Raw genomic sequence first — 19,116 nt, 5'->3', positions numbered from 1 at the left:
ATTAATTTTTGCTTTTTATTGTTACAGACGCGGATGCACAGAGCTTTTGACAGCTGTCACTAGAGTCAAACACGAAGAAGAGTGTAAACACGACACGATGATCTGCCCCATCACAGCCAACTGCTGCTCAGTACCCTTCGAAGAACTCTCCACTCACCTCCAAACCAACCACAACATCATCGCAGTCTACTCCCAAAAGATCAAGATCCTCATAGAAAACTTCCAGACAAAGTTGAAGAAGACAGCCTGCTGTAGAACAAAGTACAAGATCATCCTCCTCCACCAGAAAAGCGCTTTCATCATCAAAGTCTGCATCTACAACTACCACGTAAGGGTTGAGGTCATGAGGAGGAAGCTCGGGTACATCGCAGACATCAAGTCAGAAACAAAGAAAAGCGATTACTGCGCTTTGATAGAATTCCAAAGCAAAGCGCTTTGCACGAAATCTGCTATTATGATAGAGAATGAAGCTTACGGCAAGAAGGCTGAAGTACAGTGGAACGATGTTGTAATGAAGTCAGAAACCGATGAAGCTATCACCATACACGTAAATATCGGCAAATCAGATTCAGATTTGCTGAGGAAAGATTACGCGGAGTCCTGACTTGGGAAGTGAATAGTGATTAGTGATGTTATTCAATTCCTGATAGCGTCATACCGCTTGCCCAGAAGCAAGCGATGGCGCTAAACAAATCGAGTGTGAAACATCGTTACAAACATTTGGCAATTGTAGTGCCAACAATATTAAGTAATACACAATATCATTCCGATTAGATATGCATTTAAATGTAAATTTAGAATCATTTGTATTTAATGATGTGAACGTTGAGAAGTTTGGATAAGATTAGCTGTTGGCAATGTTCGCGATCTCAGGTGATTAGGTAACGAGGGAGTTAGTTAATGGAGATTAATGGGTATTGCTTTAACTGGTAAAATAAATTGAGTTTTGGAAAAATTATCGAATCTTAAAGTTATAGTTTTAATGAAAAAACCTATCGTGGAATGAAAAGGAAAGTATTTTATTTCTTTGATAACCTCCCGAAATATTTAGTTAAATGAATTTCCATGTGATTATTAAACAATAAATAACTTCAGATACTCCGCTCCATACGTAAAGGCAACGATTTAAAAATTGGTAATTTCGTAAAATCCTTGAGTTCGCGAATTAAGACCAATTGTGACTGATGTAGCCTTAATATTAGAATAGTTTAGTTAATAAGTTACAATTAAATGTTCGATAAATATATGTCTAGTATTTTTTACATCTGCATTTTTATTTTTGAAACTCTTTATTCACTGTAAACGGCGCGGAGACAGACCTGGACCTTTTTAAAGGTTTACACGGGGACTCAGGTCTAACATGCAGGGACCTATAGAGAACTTTAATAAAAAAATGTGATGGGACATCTACTAGGGACCCTTAGCTCCCTGTGAGAACAGATATAATAAATCCAAAGTTGAAACAGTACTGTTTCATACTGTGTTCGGCTGTTACTTCTAGTAATGGTCCAGCTCTGAACACTAAGTACTATGGCAACTGCCTTTCTACACATTACTGTTATCATTACGATTCCTGTGACCTGCCTGTCGGCAAGGTCATGTAAGGCAGCTTATTGCTTATGAACAACGTCATGTCAGCCTAACGACACAGCATGTTTGACCCTCCGGGATATTTGTGTAACCTACAATATCTAGCCTCCTAGTAGATTTTCATTTGACAAGGCTGGCTGAGGTTCAGTGCTCGTATGTACACAACCGCACCTAAAGTTAAGTGGATGTTTGACTTTCCAGGTAGGTGGACATTCTGGGTTTAGGAGGAATTATATTTATAAAGTGAGAGTAACTAAATGATGATGATTTTTGGAAAGTTAAAGGTTGGTACTTACCAGAGAAAATAAAATAGATTTCACTATAAATACCCTTTCTTATTTAAATCTATTTAATTTATTTAAATAAGAAAGAATCTTGATACAAACAAATTCACCTATAATTTATGGTGTAATGAGTTGGTTGACATCAGAAATATTTTCATAAGGTTGATGAGTTTGATGACCAAAATTGTACGAATCTTTGTGACATAATAATTCTTAATTAAACTGTTGAAGGCTCTGTCCCGACCTCGTTGCGTAAAAGTTATTATCATAGCAACATGTTCCGATGTTTCACGGCTACTTTTGTATAAAGAGGTCGTTACAATCGCATTGACCATTTCCGGTTTCGACCAAGACTGTCAAGGTTGGCGTCAATGTACCCAAAATTGTCAAATATTGGGTTTGCTTGCGTCATAAGAAAGGTATGTTTCTGGCGGTTGTATTTCGAATGAATACTACACGAAGAGGGAGATTTTCAGACTGTTTCTTTACCATCACGTATTATGTCTTATATGTTTATTAGTTAAATCCTTGACAGCCTTCACAATAAGGGTCTGGAAAGCATTGGTCATAAAATGAGAAGGTTTGCTATGAGTTGCTATTGTTGCTATCTGTCAATAATTAAAACATATTTGCCATGGATTTGTCTCGTTTAAGCTACTAAATCATAAACCTAAACAATATGCAGCAGAATATAATTGCATGCATTGCTATCTTATTTACTTTGCGAGGGATCACACAAAACCTACCTCAAGAAAAAAAACTAGCAGATAATTTAGCTTTTGAAATTCAACAATAAAAATGCAAATGCTAACAATATCTGTTATCGATACAAATCGTGGCAATAAAATAATTTTGAGTATAGGTACGTATAGCCTCTGTATTAATCAAAACCGATTCGTAGATCAACAGTAATTAATAATTGATTAGCTCATAAAGCGTACCGATATAATTAAATCCTCATACTTTCTGTTGCTAAGCCAACTAATCAAGTTATGTTTGCAAAGGTTTATGAATATTTATTAAGCTAATGTTAGTCTTAATACAAAGATTATTAAGTTGATTTTCTTGAAAAATATGTAAATAGTCCTATGCAAAGAGTGAAGAAATAAATATGATTAAATCTAAATTCATAAATCATTCTCATCATCGTAGCTGCTTCTTCCACAACTATGTTATGTTCGGCTTCCAGTTCTTGAACTTCAGATAAAATTGGTTTATTCCGGACTGGATTTCCAGATTTTATTATAAAATATAAAATTCACTTATTGTAGTGCATTTAAAAGTTTTTAGTAATAAAAGTTCTTTTCATCATTTACTATGTTGAACACATGTACAAATTGAATTATTTTCAACTACAACATTTTTAGTATTAATGTAGGTATATAAAGTTTCATAGAACGCGGCGCGCGGCGTGTCGGCGCTGACTCAAAAATGTTACAAATAACTATTTACATTTGATAATATGGACTGCACGGATAGGACTAGCCAAGTGGTTCAGGCGAGCACGCCAAACCCACTACACGCCGACGACACGACGTGTCTCGCTTTCGATTCCTGCGTTGGGCAAACATTAACGTGATTCACTACTCTTGGTCGTCAGTTGAATGTTTGCGAAACTCACCTGCGACACAGGAATTGAATTAGAAAAGTAACAGTATTTTTTAGCGTGGCAGTAAAACTATCATTAATTCTTTGGTTGCGAGTTAAACGAAACTCGCGAAATATTACAATTATTATAAAATTAGGCTACGATAAAGGCAATATTTCTTAACCAAGATTGCCAATGTTGCGAAGATTTGAAGGACTTTAAAAGTAAGTATGTATTTCAAGTTCCCACGTCTAATGAACGTTATTGTCTATAGAAGCCGCCTGAGGGAAATATATCATTATATAGTTTCAAAATATTCAAATAACCGTCCATTAAACATAATTTGAAAGAACAACGGATTTTTCGAAATAAGTCGGTATTTAGTTTGAATGCCTCCGGGTAATGTGATTGTATAGTTTGTTAGTATATGTTATTTTGTTCAGTATGTAGACGTCTCTGTATCCAACCACTTAATCTAAAATAGGTCATATTATAACTTTTTCAAGTCAAATCGGCTATCAATGATGACCAGAAACAAAGCTTTGTTGCCACGTTCTTATATTTCTAAAGGCAAGTCATGAAAAACCAAATATCTATACGACTTAGAGGTTAATTTTAAAGCGACAGATTTAAGTTATAGTCCGCCTTATGTACCAGCATTGTGCGCAGAATTTTAAATCCTTACCAATATTGTAAATGTGAAAGTATGGATGTTTGGATGTTTGTTACTCAATCACGCAAAAACGGCTGAACGGATTCGGATCAAACTTGGCACGCATATAGCATTTGACATGGAAAAGAACATAGGCTACCTTTTATCCCGATATCTTGAGTAGTTTCCGAGGGAAAATATGTGTAAAACAACAAAGTCTTAAAATATATCTTTTAACCACGCGGATGAAATTGCGGGCAACAGCTAGTAAATAAATAAATACATATTACAAGAAAAGCTTAACCAAGTTTTATTTGATCAAAAAACGACTCTCTCAATAAGAAATATATCCATGTGTCGCGTAGGGATTGACAAAACATTGTCAATGTCATTATCTTGTTATAAAAGGAATGTTAGACCCTCCTGACACACACGTGGCACCTTATCCTTATTATAAGGATAATGTAACGTGGAAGGTACTTACAACTATGTGAATGAAGAAAAAACTGAGAACGACAATTTTACTCTACTTAAATCATATTTCTTTCATAATAATAAAGTGTACATTTCAAACCTATATTTTCTATATCTATACTAATATATAAAGCTGAAGAGTTTGATTGTTTGTTTATTTGAACGCGCTAACCTCAGGAACTACTGGTCCAAAATTGAAAAATTATTTTTGTGTAGAATAGACCATTCATCGAGGAAGGCTTTAGGCTATAAACCATCACGCTGCGACTAAAAGGAGCGAAGATACAATGGAAAATGTGAAAAAAACAGGACAGGTATAAATCATATACAACTGATATCGTCAACCCACGGGGACAAAGTCGCGGGCAACAGCTAGTAATTAATACAAAATAAACTTTTCCCAACTTTGGCAGGGATGAAGATGTCTTTTTTGCAGCTCTGTTAATTATGTATAATGCTTTAATTAATGTACCTTGAGAATACGTAAAACTGTGTGAAAATTCTTGTAAAAGCGAAATACAACCTCATAAGAAAAACAATTTTCAAAACGTCAAACAGACCTAGTTTTCAAAGGATCTAGAATGTTCTAAGCTAATAAAATGTGGAGTAGGCCAGGCTAGGACATTATTTCGACCTCAACTGACTTTCAAACAACAATAGTCACCTGTTTGGGAAGCTGAACACGATGGCGTGTGTTTCCATTATTAGGCGATACGTCAAGGAAAAAAATGCAAGAGTATTTTTACTCGCAATTATCTTCTTAGACCTTGCCAACAGTTATTAAATTTAACAGGACTAAAAGATCTTTTCTTTACGAAACATATTCCCTTTCTATCTAGAACTCTTTTTATTGACTAAAATAGGTCAGGTAAAATCATATCTGTTTAGTTAATAAGTGTCGTATCGTACAATAATTGCCAGGCTGCAAAATTACATTAGGTATAATTCGTTTTATGTAATGAATGATCCACAATTCGATATTAAGGGTTTCATATCCAAAGGCAAAAAAACGACAACCTATAATTTTTTATTAATTTTTAGTTACTTTTTTCCAGATTTGTTAAGCCTATTTGTATGAAACTACAAGTGGGTGGGGTTTCATTATCCTCAAATAGATACAGAATTGTCTTCTCAGCATTGTCTAGGGTAGGTCCTGTATGCTCAAATTTTAGTACATATACTTAGGATTTAAAGGACGGTTACGTAAGATTTCATTTCGAAAACAATTTAATAATTAACTTACCAGCATAAAGTGAAGTAGCTTTAATATTATTACTTAAAACATTAACACTAATAACGAAAATACATTTAATTTAGACCTATAAACAAATTATGAAAGTACTTTTCCATTTGTAATTTAAATTAAACCTTATTACTATACCATAGAGTTGAAAATCATTCGACAGCTGACAAAGTTGATCGTGACACCCATATTGCCACATGAAGTCAAATTATTTGTACAACTGTTAAATTAAATAGGTGACCAAGTGAACTGGCTTTCGAAGGTTTTAGTCACGAAAGTCTTGTATCTCATCTATTGACAATAATATAGTAATTTTTATTAGAATAATTGGAGTTTCTAAAATATTCATTAGATCCGTATAGTTAAAAGTTTATACGTACATGACCAGAAGGTCCAAGTCTTAAAGTAATATTTTTAGGGTTGTGCAAGCGTGACAGCACATACACGGCGAAGAACGGCATCTCTTTTCCACGCATGCAATAATTCCGCTTTATAACGTAGCGGTAAGCCTCTTGAAGGCTATGCCTTGGGCGTTAGTTTTCATGTTGAAATATAACTCACAACGCAAAAAAAATTGATTGATTTTCTATTGGTAAAAGAATTTCCAAAATCGGTTCATTATGTACTGAGATTACCGAAAACATCGTCGCTAAAACTTTTCATCACTTTACATCTTTGTTCAAACGTAAGTGTTGTTTCCATATTAATGCAGTACAATAACATTTGATGGTCAGAAACCAAGGATTGACGATTTATTCATTTATTTGGTATACCAACAGCATAACATATACATTTCGTGACGATCGGAGACAAATGAGAAATTCTCGAAGAAAGCAATTGATTTAATTCCTCCACCACACTTAAGAAATAAATAAGTTCCTATCATAGAAATCTAAATAACATGTTATTTAGATTTCTATGGTTCCTATTTATTATTGCTACGCCACACTACCTGACTCACTACCTGACTAAGTAAAAGCATTAATCATAAACTGTTTTATTTCAGTTTTCAATTATATCATCCCTCTAAGTAGTCACTTCAACACGCCATATCCTCTCAACCCACATCTGGACATAGTCCTTTCATTATCGGACAGTTCAGAACAGTATTTATATAATATAGACCCTAAAAACGTCACCACTAAATATACACGCATACATTAATAAAAGCCCAGACAGGTTTAGTTCTAAAAATATTTGAACAAACCCTTTTAGACGATTTATTTTTATCGTTTTTCCAAAATAACTTTATTATTTTTATCCTCCCATACTACCAAAATTACGGCACAATATGATGTGGTATTAATGTTCACACGATGTTTAAGGCTAAGGGTTTTGTCAGATAAAAGGGGTGATAGAATTTGGCAAAAAAAGACTAAGGCGAATAAAATTACAAGAAAAAATCAAGAAACGGTGAGTGGGTAAAATCGTAAAACTGAATAAACCAAATAAAAGTGACTTCATAATGGTATTACTTTAAAATAAAAACTAAGTATCTCCTCCAAATTAAGCAAGTCCTTTAAAATCGGGCGGCATTTTAAACAGGCTGGAACTACCACCAAAAACCATTTACCATCTTAAGTATAAAGTGAATATAGCACCTTTCGTCGACGCGTTAGTTTGTATAATCCTTATAACAGCGGCCTCAACTTATCGATAATCGATATATTTGCGTTTCCACACTATTAAGCATCAATGAAGTTGAGCCTCCATCAGATTTTACTACCTGCCCGACACCAGGCTCTTTAAAATTGTAATGAGGCTTTGTGATAAAAGCTCAGATATGAAAATTTACACACATTTAAAAAAAAATATATTTGAATTATAAAAACCTTCATAAAGAGGCACATTCTAAAATTGACATTGGATAACTAAAATAATACTCCTTTTACTAGAACCACCAGTAAGACGCAAGACAAGCTTTTCCTCTAAACGTAAAATTAAGCTCTTAGATAATACTTACTCCGTCCTTTCCTTGAATTTCAACACACCTGCAATCTACACAAATGATCACTAAAATAACCTTAAGTTTTTTTAATAACTACAGCTAACTCGGGCTTAATTTAAAAAAAAAAATATTAAAAATTATATTCCACGAAAAAGTCCTGAAACAAAACTCCCTATCATCTATACTTCTAACCTATAAGAGTCCATGAGTCTAGAAAATCTTAGGCAACGGTTTCGTCACAACCGCCCCACTTACCTCTGCAGCAATATACGCCGGTATCACAGACAGGAGTAGCCTCTCCTGCTGTTCCCTCTCGCACTCCAGCTTCACCCTCTGCTCGAGGCAGGTCCTGGTGCCAGCGAAGGTGTTCCTGTGAGCCCTCTCCGTAAGGGCTCGGTAGTAAAGCCCGATGCCGCTCGCGGAGAGCAGGAGGGCTAGCTCGCAGATCAACTGTGGAAGAGTGTTTGCATTAGGTTTTTGTTTTCATATGACTAGAACGTGAACGTGTGAAGAAATTACTCAGTGAATGAACCAAAAACACTAGAGACTGTGTAGGTATCAGATTTGTTTTATCGCGTAAAAGAGGAAAAACAGTTAGGAGTTATCGTAAATTAAGATGTTAATGACCTAATATTTACTCATACTGGCGATTACGCACGTTGACTATAAAACCATTAGTATTAGTTTAGTTTAAAAGAAGTTAAAGAACTTAATCAGTTTTCATGGGCTTCTAATCAAAATAGTAAGTAGCCTTAAAAACAGCTTACCGGATTACACAATTTAATATCTAACCAACTGTAGCAAATTACGTAGCTAGGAAAGGGTAGACAAATTTATACCTTTCCTACTCAAATATAAATATTTATTTACATAATTTTCTTTTATGAAGCCAAAAGATCCGAGCGCGGAACATAACAGTACTTCACATTTATTTTATTATCAAGGGAGGGTTGGAACTCTTTCCTTACGTTTCTTACGTCCTAATGTTAGGATTGGAGCAATGATCATATATAAAATTGAACATATGGCGGCAGAAAATAACTTTAGTAGATAGTACATAGAGCTGATTTCAATGGAAAGTCAACCTTATTGCTTTGCTTTAAAGTATTAAATTATTTGCGGATATTTCTGATGTCTTAATTATTGATTTATTTATAAACTTGGGTGCCTTTCTCGAAAAAATATTCTTTTATTAGCTTCACGCTGTCCTTTTACCAAATTTTATCACAAGTTGTTGAGAAGTGTAGGCATGATAAGGTAACAGACAAAAGTACGACAAAAATTATAATATTCGTATGGATTACTCGAAGTGGATAATTATGTATTAAGTCGATATGGAATGGACAACAAACTAGGGAGTTAGTATTTTGAACTAGTTGTCCCTAAAAATGTGAGACAGATAATTGTGTAATAATCAAAAAATGTCGTTTTTGCAGACCTATTAACCTACATACAGTATTATTACTAGGCCCGTTTACAAGCTGGTGAAAAACGCTATGAAAATAAAATGAAACAATAAAAGCTAATGAAGTCACAAGTATTTACTTTCTTAGTTAAATGGGGAATAGTCACACAATACGTTGCGGTTAATGAGTATTATAAATATTTACATTCCACTCGCAAAGAGTGCTTAATGAAACAATCCTTTACTCGACCAACAAGAAGTATTTTTTTTACATGTATTATCACGTTTCTTCTTATCATTTACACATAAATCGAAAAAAAACAATGTGAAATAAGAACAAAATTCCAAATTATGACATATGCGTTGTAAAAACAATAGAAGTGATATTCAAATGTGTACCAAGTTCAATGGTCAGCCCTGTTATCAACAGTCTTGGCGACGCAAAAGTAAAAGCTAGATAATAGGGATGATGACAATTTTTTTTTGCAGTGTCCGTCTTGTAGTTTTTTGTATAATAATGGATACGTATTTTTTAATTTGTCCCGCTAACATAAATTGACCAAATTACATTGAATTAAACTAACGTGTAACGTCACGATTGAGTATAAATTTTACCATATCGTTACGTCACAAGCCCCCTCTCCTAAACTTTAAAGCAGTTAATCTTTGTCAATTCTAGTTTTTCTGAAAAAGGAAAAAATACGTGTCAATTATCTAACTGAGGGACTAATGAGATTTTTTCTTTTTATACCCAGTCATCATCCCTGTTATCGTATAAAAATTAAACTCTATATTTACTGAGCAGTAAAACCAGTCACATTTCTTACATTATGGAATAAAAAACTTAGTTTATTCATTACCTTGCTAGCAAGAAGGTAACTCATTGTTTTTAAAAACAAATAACAAACGCTTATTGGTTCGAGGCACGAAACCTTCTTTTAGCTAACAACGCCATTTGTTTTGGGCAATACTGTTCTGAATTTGAATTAAAGAGCGTTTTATTGGTTTTCTTTTTTTAATGACAATCGTTTTTTGAATATTGTATGAGTCGGACTTTTATTTGTTTTTTTAGTTAGGTTACGAAGACTTTTGCTCTAAGTGTTGGATAGAGAATAGTCATAATTGAATTGAATGCAATTAATATATTAAGAGGCACTTTCGCTTTTTTATGTATAAAAAATACTACTACTATATTTTTGGAATTATTAGAAGTAAAATGAATGTAAGAAGCTAATGTATTTTATGATTCCAAACTCTACATTATCAAAGTAGAGTTCTAACTATTCGCCAAAGTTCTAAGTCTACTTACTTAATAAACCTGCGGTAAATTCTCAGGTATTACCGATATATTAATTTTTAAGGCCCAACGAAGATAATGGTCAAAGTTTTCCCCATAAACTTCAGAGACACACAGCATGTACCTAAAAGTTTTCGAGAAAATTTTGAATATCCATAAATTCCACTCGCTTTACTTAGCACAGTTGGTGAAACTTGGTAAGATATCTGTGATATATAAGTATAGAGAGGCTTAGTTTGAATTTATAAAGCCTGGATCAATTTTACATCAATGGTATTTCATTTTAAAGTATCTCATTGATTTGCGTCATTAATACCCTCATTGACACAAGTCACAGAAATGAAATGAAACTCGCAAAAGGAAAATTGATAAAATATGAAAGCAAATAATGAAATACGGCATACAAAGAACAAATTAATTATTAAAACCAGCATGTACTTGCGCCTTTTATAAGATTACTAGCAACACACAATTAACAGTTGAGAGTTATTGCTTATCTCATTCCGTCAGGCGCTTTCGCTGTTGACTGTAAAAAGAACAGTTTTCTCTTCAATCGCTTCAATAGGATGAATAGACGAATGAAACAATAGGAGTTACGTAACCGTCGCCTTCAGTAGTAATTTTCATTGTCAAGTTCTAGGTTAGTTCCTCATAACCTAATTTTGAGATATATATGTAGATCAATCTGGTAAGTATCAATTTCAATACAAGCTTTTGAGTATTGAATCTTTATAAAAAAACTACATTAGCCAACAGACGGATAGATAACAATGACTATACCAACAGCATTCTGACGGTTGCTGTGGTTAGAATTTTTGCTTACTTCTTGATCCATGTTTCCCGCGGCAAATAAATCGGTATCGAGGTACATCCTATGTGTTAATCCAGGTAATGCACTATCTGTGTAGCAAGTTTCGTCTTAATCCTTTCAGTGGTTTTAGCGTGAGAGACTGCGCTTTAATGTTTATAACATTGGTAGGAAGGAACAACGAATATTTGGTGTAAAATGTCCGCTAAGCCGCCACTATAAACTTTTTTTTTATGCGGACAACATCACATACATTGTTCTGACCCAAGTAAGTTGCTAAAGCACTTGTGTTATGGAATTCAGATACAACGAAGGTACCACAAACACCCAGACCCGAGGCAATGTAGAAATGTGAATTTCTACTTTGACCCGACCGGGGATCGAACCCGGGACCTCAGTGCTAGCTAGACCTTGAAACCGGTGCGTACGCCACTCGACCACGGAGATCGTCATCACTCATTGAAGCTTGTCATGAATAGCTTAGAAACATTTTACCTTAGATAATATATTTTCTTTTGTAGTCACTCCATGCCCCGTTTACTTAGGTTACACTTAATTAAGGCAAACAAACTCCAATTACTTTTCGGATAACTCTTCTGTTATCTTAGGTTAATAGCTTTTGTAAGATTAAAGGGCTCTTGTCCTCCTTGTACCTTACAAGTGTACCATTAAATGTGGGAACTCGAATCGGTATTGGATATTCTAATTAGTATATTGAAAGGAAACAGTCATCTCTCTTAAGGTTTAATGTAATTAACGGATTTGAAGTATGTCAGGTTGTTTGATTCCATACTGTTGCTGGCCGCGGCAATAAGCTTTATTTGTAAAGCGCTATTTTTGAACTACCAGCTAATATTTAACGATACAACCTTAAGCCTGACCTACCTAATTACCCATAACGACTGTCAAAGATGTATATACAGGTAGTATATACATCTTTGACAGTCGTAACACTCGGGACTCACAATTTAACGTGCTTTCCGAAAACCGCGCCAAGTGTAGCTTAACATGCTCTGATAAGCACACTATCAGGACGATGACCAATTTATCACTAAGCCGCCTATAACAATTTACCTACCTAGTTCCGTATTCACCTTTAGAATAATGTTTATAGAGTGACTTCGACCCTGTATTTTGGTCTCTTTACTATGCGCAACATTACTTAGGTTTCTTTCGTATCAAAATAAACTTAAAACAACTGCTATTCAACGGGGTAATGCCGCCACACTTTTGGCCACACTCAAAGACGACAATGACGCCCATGAATTTTTTGATGCTTTATTTTTATTACTTATTGTAAGTGTATTCAAATAAATTCAAACTACTGTATAAATTATTCCTAATCTAGGCTATTAAAAAAGTTATATTAAAAAATACAACCTAGTCTAAACCTACCCTTAAGTACCGGATGCTCATACCTGCTGATAGAACTGCGACTCTTCACCTTCAGGGCGGACGCCCAGCGCCAGGCCCACATATGCCAGCGTGAGTACAGCTGACATGCCCAGTGCTATGGGCCGAGCTATCGGCATCATCGTGTGCACCATCTGAGGGATAAAGGGAACATGTAAGTTGTTGTACTGTGTGGCTGTTATGATAATGGTAAGAGAAACTCTCACTTTGAATTAATGAAGACCAACGGGATGAAAGGTTTCAGATAGATAAACGTCCCACACACCTCAGACCTATTTTACACCCAAAAGACCGGGTTTTTTTACCCAAGAATAAAATAAAACCTTATGAGATATTATAATGAATCCCGTGGCTTTTGTTGAAAAATTAAGAGTAACATAATTTAAATATCTACCACCAAACCCGAAATAAGGTGAGGAAAAATTCTTCCTTAATAACACTTTGTTAGAACACTTTTATACAGAATTTTAGGGTCCCGTTCCCAAAGAGTAAAAACAGACCCTTATGACTCCCGCTATCTGCCCGAAATTTAAAATTGTTTATATGAAACAAAGCAACGAATTGTGTTAATGAAAATGAACGTCGAAGATAAACAACAGGTTGTACTATCCTAAATTTGATAAGTCACAATTTTTTATTGCAAGTTATTTTTTTTTATTTGTACGCTACCCTCAGGATCACAAGTCTAGTTTGCACTAGAAAGGTTTTTACAACCTTGCTTACAAGATACACGGACGATCTTAACTCGAAAACGTATTACTGAGAAGCAACATCTTTTAATCGGCACAAAGAAACTAATCGGACACCAGATGAAGGAAAAATACAAGAATGGAGTACACAAGTTTTTGATTCGTATTCTGTAAACGTCCGCAAAAGGAGTTTCGTAACGTTCTCGAGAAAAGGGAAAAATAATTTTAACATTGTGTGGTAGAACTGTTAGTTAAGTTTCGTTTGCTTCAGACTAACAGGTTCCTTATGTTTGTTAATCCTTTTCTTGATATTTTTTTCGATTACATGCTTTTTATCGTTTTTAAGATACAGGTTCATTGTTTTTTTATTCAGAGAAGGGGCTGGCAATGTTTTCAGTCGGCGGAAGTCCGATATATCCCTATAGCTATCCATATATACCTCAACGGGGATCAAAATAATTAGTTGCACGTCTGTCCCAGCAACTTGTACGTCTCTTCCTATTCTGCTACTTCAATAATTGAGGGGTGACCCAGCTAAATAACTATTAATTAGCGTTTCAAAAGTTACATTATTATATCGAGCCCATGACATTGATCCTACTGTATGCATTAGATCATCATCATCATCATCAGCCCATATACGTCCACTGCTTGATATATGTGTCCACAATTTCACGCCATCGAGATCTGTAGTTATTGGATACCGTCATGCTACTGAAACCGCTTCTTATTAAAAAGATCTAGTACATTCCAACATTTTACAAAAAAGCACGCGAAACATAATATCGCCATTTCAAAATACGACATTTTAAAAGGACAAATCCCCAAGGTATAACGAAGGAATCTTAAGAACTCATAATATGGATCAATTAATTAAAATACTTGTGTCATAGATTGCACTAATTATTTCCTTGTTCACAACCAGTACCTATTTATAATATATGTATCAAGTTTTATTGCTGTTTGTTATTCAATACACGTTTATCTCAATCGATTTGCATTGGTATTAAAGCAAGATAAGACTGTAGAACTAAGTATTTTTAACCTAAACTCTTAATTTGTTTTAATCAATGGTTATCATAATACTTACTCTTATACTTCTACTAAACCTCTAAATCGATACTTGTTTTAAATAAATTACACCCGTAACAACCTCATCATACAAACATGTGCCCTAGGCGGGAATCTATCCCACGTCCTGCAGGCTGCAGTATAACACCCAGGGCCACTAACCACTAGACCAGACCAGTCAAGTTGCTTATGCGATGGTCCACTTTCATAGGCAGTCAACATTATCAGCCCTTACTCAACTGGCTGACATAACTTATTCCCTAACAGCACTCAGACGTGCCTTAAATTATTTAGTCCAATTTGATCATACAGAACATTTTTTCCACAGACATATAAAAGTTGTTCAAAGGAAATTGAATTAAAAGAGTCCCATTACAATCCCAATATGATCCGGTACAGGAAACAATTCCATTCATTTTACGATCATATTGAACAATTGAAATGATTCATAGTTGACTGACTGACCGAGTGTTTAAAGAACACTTATGTTAAAGGGTTCCGGGCTTAGGGATAAAAACAGAATAATTTTAATCGGTGTCCACTGTCCGTGTGTCCGTCCATTAGTTATAAAAATATCTCGTAAAAATGAATTTTCAACTGTCTAGTTATCATGGTTCATGAGACGGTCGTTACGACAGACGGACAGACGAGCAGATAGCATGAAATTTCGTATTTACCCTTTGGGTAAAAAATCCTAAAAAACTATCAAACATTAGACGATAAAACGCAAAACATTCATCAACTAAAACTAAATACAATTCCTTCATCTCATATCGAACAAAACACATCCAATCCGTGCATCACAACCTTCTTGCATCATTTACACAACATGTAGATAGCAACGCAGGAAATTGAATTCCGTACCCATGTGCCAACAGATTGCGCAGATACGGACTGAGGTTAAATGGAGTCAGGTTAACGATGAACCGAGAACAAGTCATTCATGAACTGTACCTGAAGATTAGATAGATAATGAACTTGATGTTTGACCTACATCTTCTAGGAAACGCTAGCATGAAAACTATCAAGAAGTTCTTGAGAAAGGAGGTGTAATTAAATACAATGTTTATTTCAAACTAATGGGTTTCTTGAGAAATGTATTTGTTAGGAATTGATTATAAGCAGGATAACTTAAGGGTCCAAAATGGCTAGATATTATTAACAAAAAGTTGTTTATGGTCATGACGTATTTTTTTTTTTAAATTATAAAATTTGGTCTCTTGCACAAAAAAATCCTACATATTGTGGAAAGATCTTCTTAGTATTCATGGATCTCATGTGAAATTCCATCGCTAAGTGGAAAAGTTATATTTTGCCTGTTCAAAAAACCAGGATAAAACTTCAAATAGCCTATAAAACGATATAAAAAACAAAAACCTAACGATAGTTTTGCCGTCATAAAATTCTCTGTCCTACTAGCCTTACTCTCATGGCATGGCAAATTGAATTTCGAACGAAGCGTTCTTTTTCTTCTAAAGCCGTTGTTAGATAAATTGCATCGGCCTGTGATTGTGGCGGGCCGGTCGAGTGCTTGTCGAGTGAGTCTGCTCGAAGCCTAAAGCTAAAGCCAATGTTACACTGCAATGTGGAACTTCAGCTATATTTCTAACATAGCTTTAGTCCTGTAAAGTTAAAACCACACTTGCAATGCCTCCTACATTTTCCCTTGCATTGAACAATTTGTTTTTCCTCGCTTCGCTCTCGCTGCGCTAGTGTAGTCTTGCCATTATCCCTTTTATTTTATAAAATGTCATGGCCGTTCCATGATTTGTTTTGCTCTAATTGTGGTTTTATAAAGTTTTAATGGGACGGCAGTTAATTCCATGCGCTTGGCAGCATTAACCCCACAAAACTTTGATTGGATATCCATTAGAAAAGCGGCTTTTTAAGGGGACTCTTCTTTTAAACTTTGCCAGATTTTGTAAATAGTACCATTTTGTACCGATAAGCCTCACAGAAGATCGAAAGGCTTTGAAAGATTCCGGATGAAGTCAACTCCGGGTAACGCAAACAAATCAACGTCATTAAAAATGCAATTTGATTTCGCGCATCGCATTCATATAGTTCGAATATATTTTCATAATTCAGTTAAATTGCAAAAGTTTGTGTTAAAATTATCATAAATTTCAAATGTAACCCTAGATTGTTGAATACATTTAACCCGGGGATTTTCACGAAAATCCGGAGTAACACCTTTTATGAAGGCGGTCAAGTCTTGAAATATGTTAATCAGAGACAATTATGCACAGTCAGTGGACGCGGACGTGTTTTACGGGCAAAAAGGTAAATATTCCGTAACCTTGTGAAGACGAAATAAAGAAAACGTTAAAGGTGAAAAGTTCACTTTTAGGAAGTCAATTTCCGAAAGACGAATTTTCGGACTCCTTGATAACTGGGATTATAAAGTTGGATGCTGCTGAGAGAGTTCAAAATTCAAGATCTTTTTTTATATATTCCGTTTAGAAGACTGAAGCTTGTTTAATTTTTACGCTGAATAGACTATCAGAGCAGGTATTTATTGATTGTAGCTATAACAGCACTGCCAAAAACTTCGACAAATTCAACTTACCATAGTTAATTAGGATTTGGTTACAAAGGTATTATTAAAACAAAATAGTTCTACAGACAAATAGTTTTAATACTATTTTACATTAAAACTAATGATAGACTTGTCTTCGTGTCCCTTCATCAAGCATTATAAAATCGTAGCTTCTTAATTGATAGTGTTTTGTCACGAACGAGAGCTCAGGTCTGATCACGCCAAGATATTAATGGTCCGGCAAAGTTTGGTGATAACGTGTGAAATATAGATCAGAATATAATGGTCATTGATACCAGTAGTCTGGACTGGTAAACGAAGGAGAAAAAGCTTTCAGAGGTTTGAGCAAAGAGGTATACTTAATAAGGACAAAAATCTTCATGTTTATCTGAATTACACATTTTAACAACTTTTTTTTATTTAACGACTTTAATATTTTCTTCGTTTCTGGTAATTTTAAAGGAACGGGCCCGCCACGCTGACGCCCATTTTGCAACTCTTACAACCCAAAATCCATAATGAAAAATAACGAATTCCATTGAGTACTTAAACTCAGCGTACCAAGAAACAATGGACAGTCTTGGGCCCAGTTTATTGTCCCTTGTTTATTCGAATTGATTCATGAAAAGACTACACGACTGACGGCTAATACTCAAGATAGTAAAACGAACATGACTATAAGCCACTTCGGCTATAGAAGTTAATTGACGCAATTTATTCTCGGATCATCTCACATTAGAGCTCACTCAGTTAATAGGGGAAAAAACTTAGAAAAAGTACCGTCCGGATAAAAAAGGTAACCCTCTTTTTGGATTATGACTTTATCGTTTGAAAAATCTGGGTCCGTTAACCACTATGGATTGTAAAAGATTATTGCTTGGATTTTTAGTGTTGCTATGAAATGAAATGAAATGAAATGAAATGAAAGTATTTATTCTGCAAATAGGATATTTTTTATCACTTTTACATGTCTTTTTGAGAACGATGGAGCCGACATTTCCTAGCTGACTACCCTAAGAAGAAATGTCGAAACAAACTCAGGGGTAATGGTATGGTGGGGTATGGTAATGGTTATTTTATATTTAGTAATCATTTTAGAAATATGTCAAAAACAATATTGCTAATAGGTATTTATTAACCCTGTTATTGCGAAACGCTCAGCGTCGCAAGTCTATTCTACAGTTATTTTATTCTTGGACCAAAATATATATGAGAGCCAAGCAAAGTGGAAATAACGAACTAATTAACAACCCGTTTAATTAACACTAGCATGTATTTTTAGCCATTGCCGCTAGCACCATCGTTATGTAAATAATAAGCAGGAAATATTATATAATTTCTTTGGTAAAAGAATGTGTGTGTTAGGCTTAATTTTTCAAACATTTCTCATCCCCTTAATATCTTTGGGTGATTTCGAATAAGTTATACGCAACAGAAAGGCGCTATTAGATATCGTAAAAATTACGAAATCATTTTGTGGTGTGCTATAAGTCTTTATTTTTAGAGCAAATGAGGTTATTAATGCATATAGCCTTACTCTCTTTAAAATGTGAATCAGTGAAGTAAATCCAACAATTCTTCAAATTATACTGCATCGCTGCACAAAGTTACAGCGCTTTTCAAGCACGATTAAACAGATTTAATATGACTGACTGTCCCTCACTCGTTGGAATAGAATTGCAGGATTTTATGTCACAGTCGTATGAGATGCCTTTAACTTTGAATACTGTACTAGTATATGTTTGTACATTTCATATAACTAACGATAGTTAAGTTAACAAAGCTTTTTTTTAAGTGATAGTCTAAAATGTGGATGAAAATATGATGAATGAATTGATTCTAGAATTTCGAAAATGAATACTGCTGCTATGAAAATGTTGGACGTTATCATTGTTTTTTATTTTGTTTATAGCCTGTTATCTTCCAGACCCCTCTATTTCCCGCGATTTCTGACCACATGTGCTCCGCATATCTGACTATTATTACTTACACCACCTTAGGCATGATCAAACTCGGCGATGTGCCATTCCCCTCAAACATCTACTGGATAAAAATCTGATTTGAATGATTTTGCCCATATGTCATTCTGCATTTGCGCAATATGACCAGCCCACT

The 19,116-nt window shown here is 34.7% G+C and overlaps 2 protein-coding genes across 4 annotated transcripts in view; one reads left to right on the top strand and one right to left on the bottom strand.

The window, feature by feature from the left end:
• Nucleotides 1–1,262, top strand: part of LOC113497957 (probable E3 ubiquitin-protein ligase sinah) — a 48,486-nt gene extending 47,224 nt beyond the window's left edge. Inside the window, exon 5 of the mRNA XM_026877809.1 lies at nucleotides 28–1,262. Within this exon, the coding sequence (XP_026733610.1) occupies nucleotides 28–604 (577 nt within the window). The 3' untranslated portion in view covers nucleotides 605–1,262. The remainder of the gene's footprint in view (nucleotides 1–27) is intronic.
• The window catches only part of LOC113497935 (adenylate cyclase type 2-like), a 165,127-nt gene that overhangs the window by 90,614 nt on the left and 55,397 nt on the right, over nucleotides 1–19,116 (bottom strand). For all 3 annotated transcript variants that reach the window (XM_026877755.1, XM_026877774.1, XM_026877764.1), the window contains exons 4-5: nucleotides 12,708–12,836; nucleotides 8,035–8,229 (exon numbers count right to left, since the gene is read on the bottom strand). In XM_026877755.1, coding sequence (XP_026733556.1) covers nucleotides 8,035–8,229; nucleotides 12,708–12,836 — 324 coding nt within the window. The remainder of the gene's footprint in view (nucleotides 1–8,034; nucleotides 8,230–12,707; nucleotides 12,837–19,116) is intronic.

Source organism: Trichoplusia ni, chromosome 1 (genome assembly GCF_003590095.1).
Source record: "Trichoplusia ni isolate ovarian cell line Hi5 chromosome 1, tn1, whole genome shotgun sequence".
NCBI lineage: Eukaryota > Metazoa > Arthropoda > Insecta > Lepidoptera > Noctuidae > Trichoplusia > Trichoplusia ni.
Note: the sequence above shows the minus strand (reverse complement) of the source record. Positions and strands in the feature narration are given on the sequence as shown.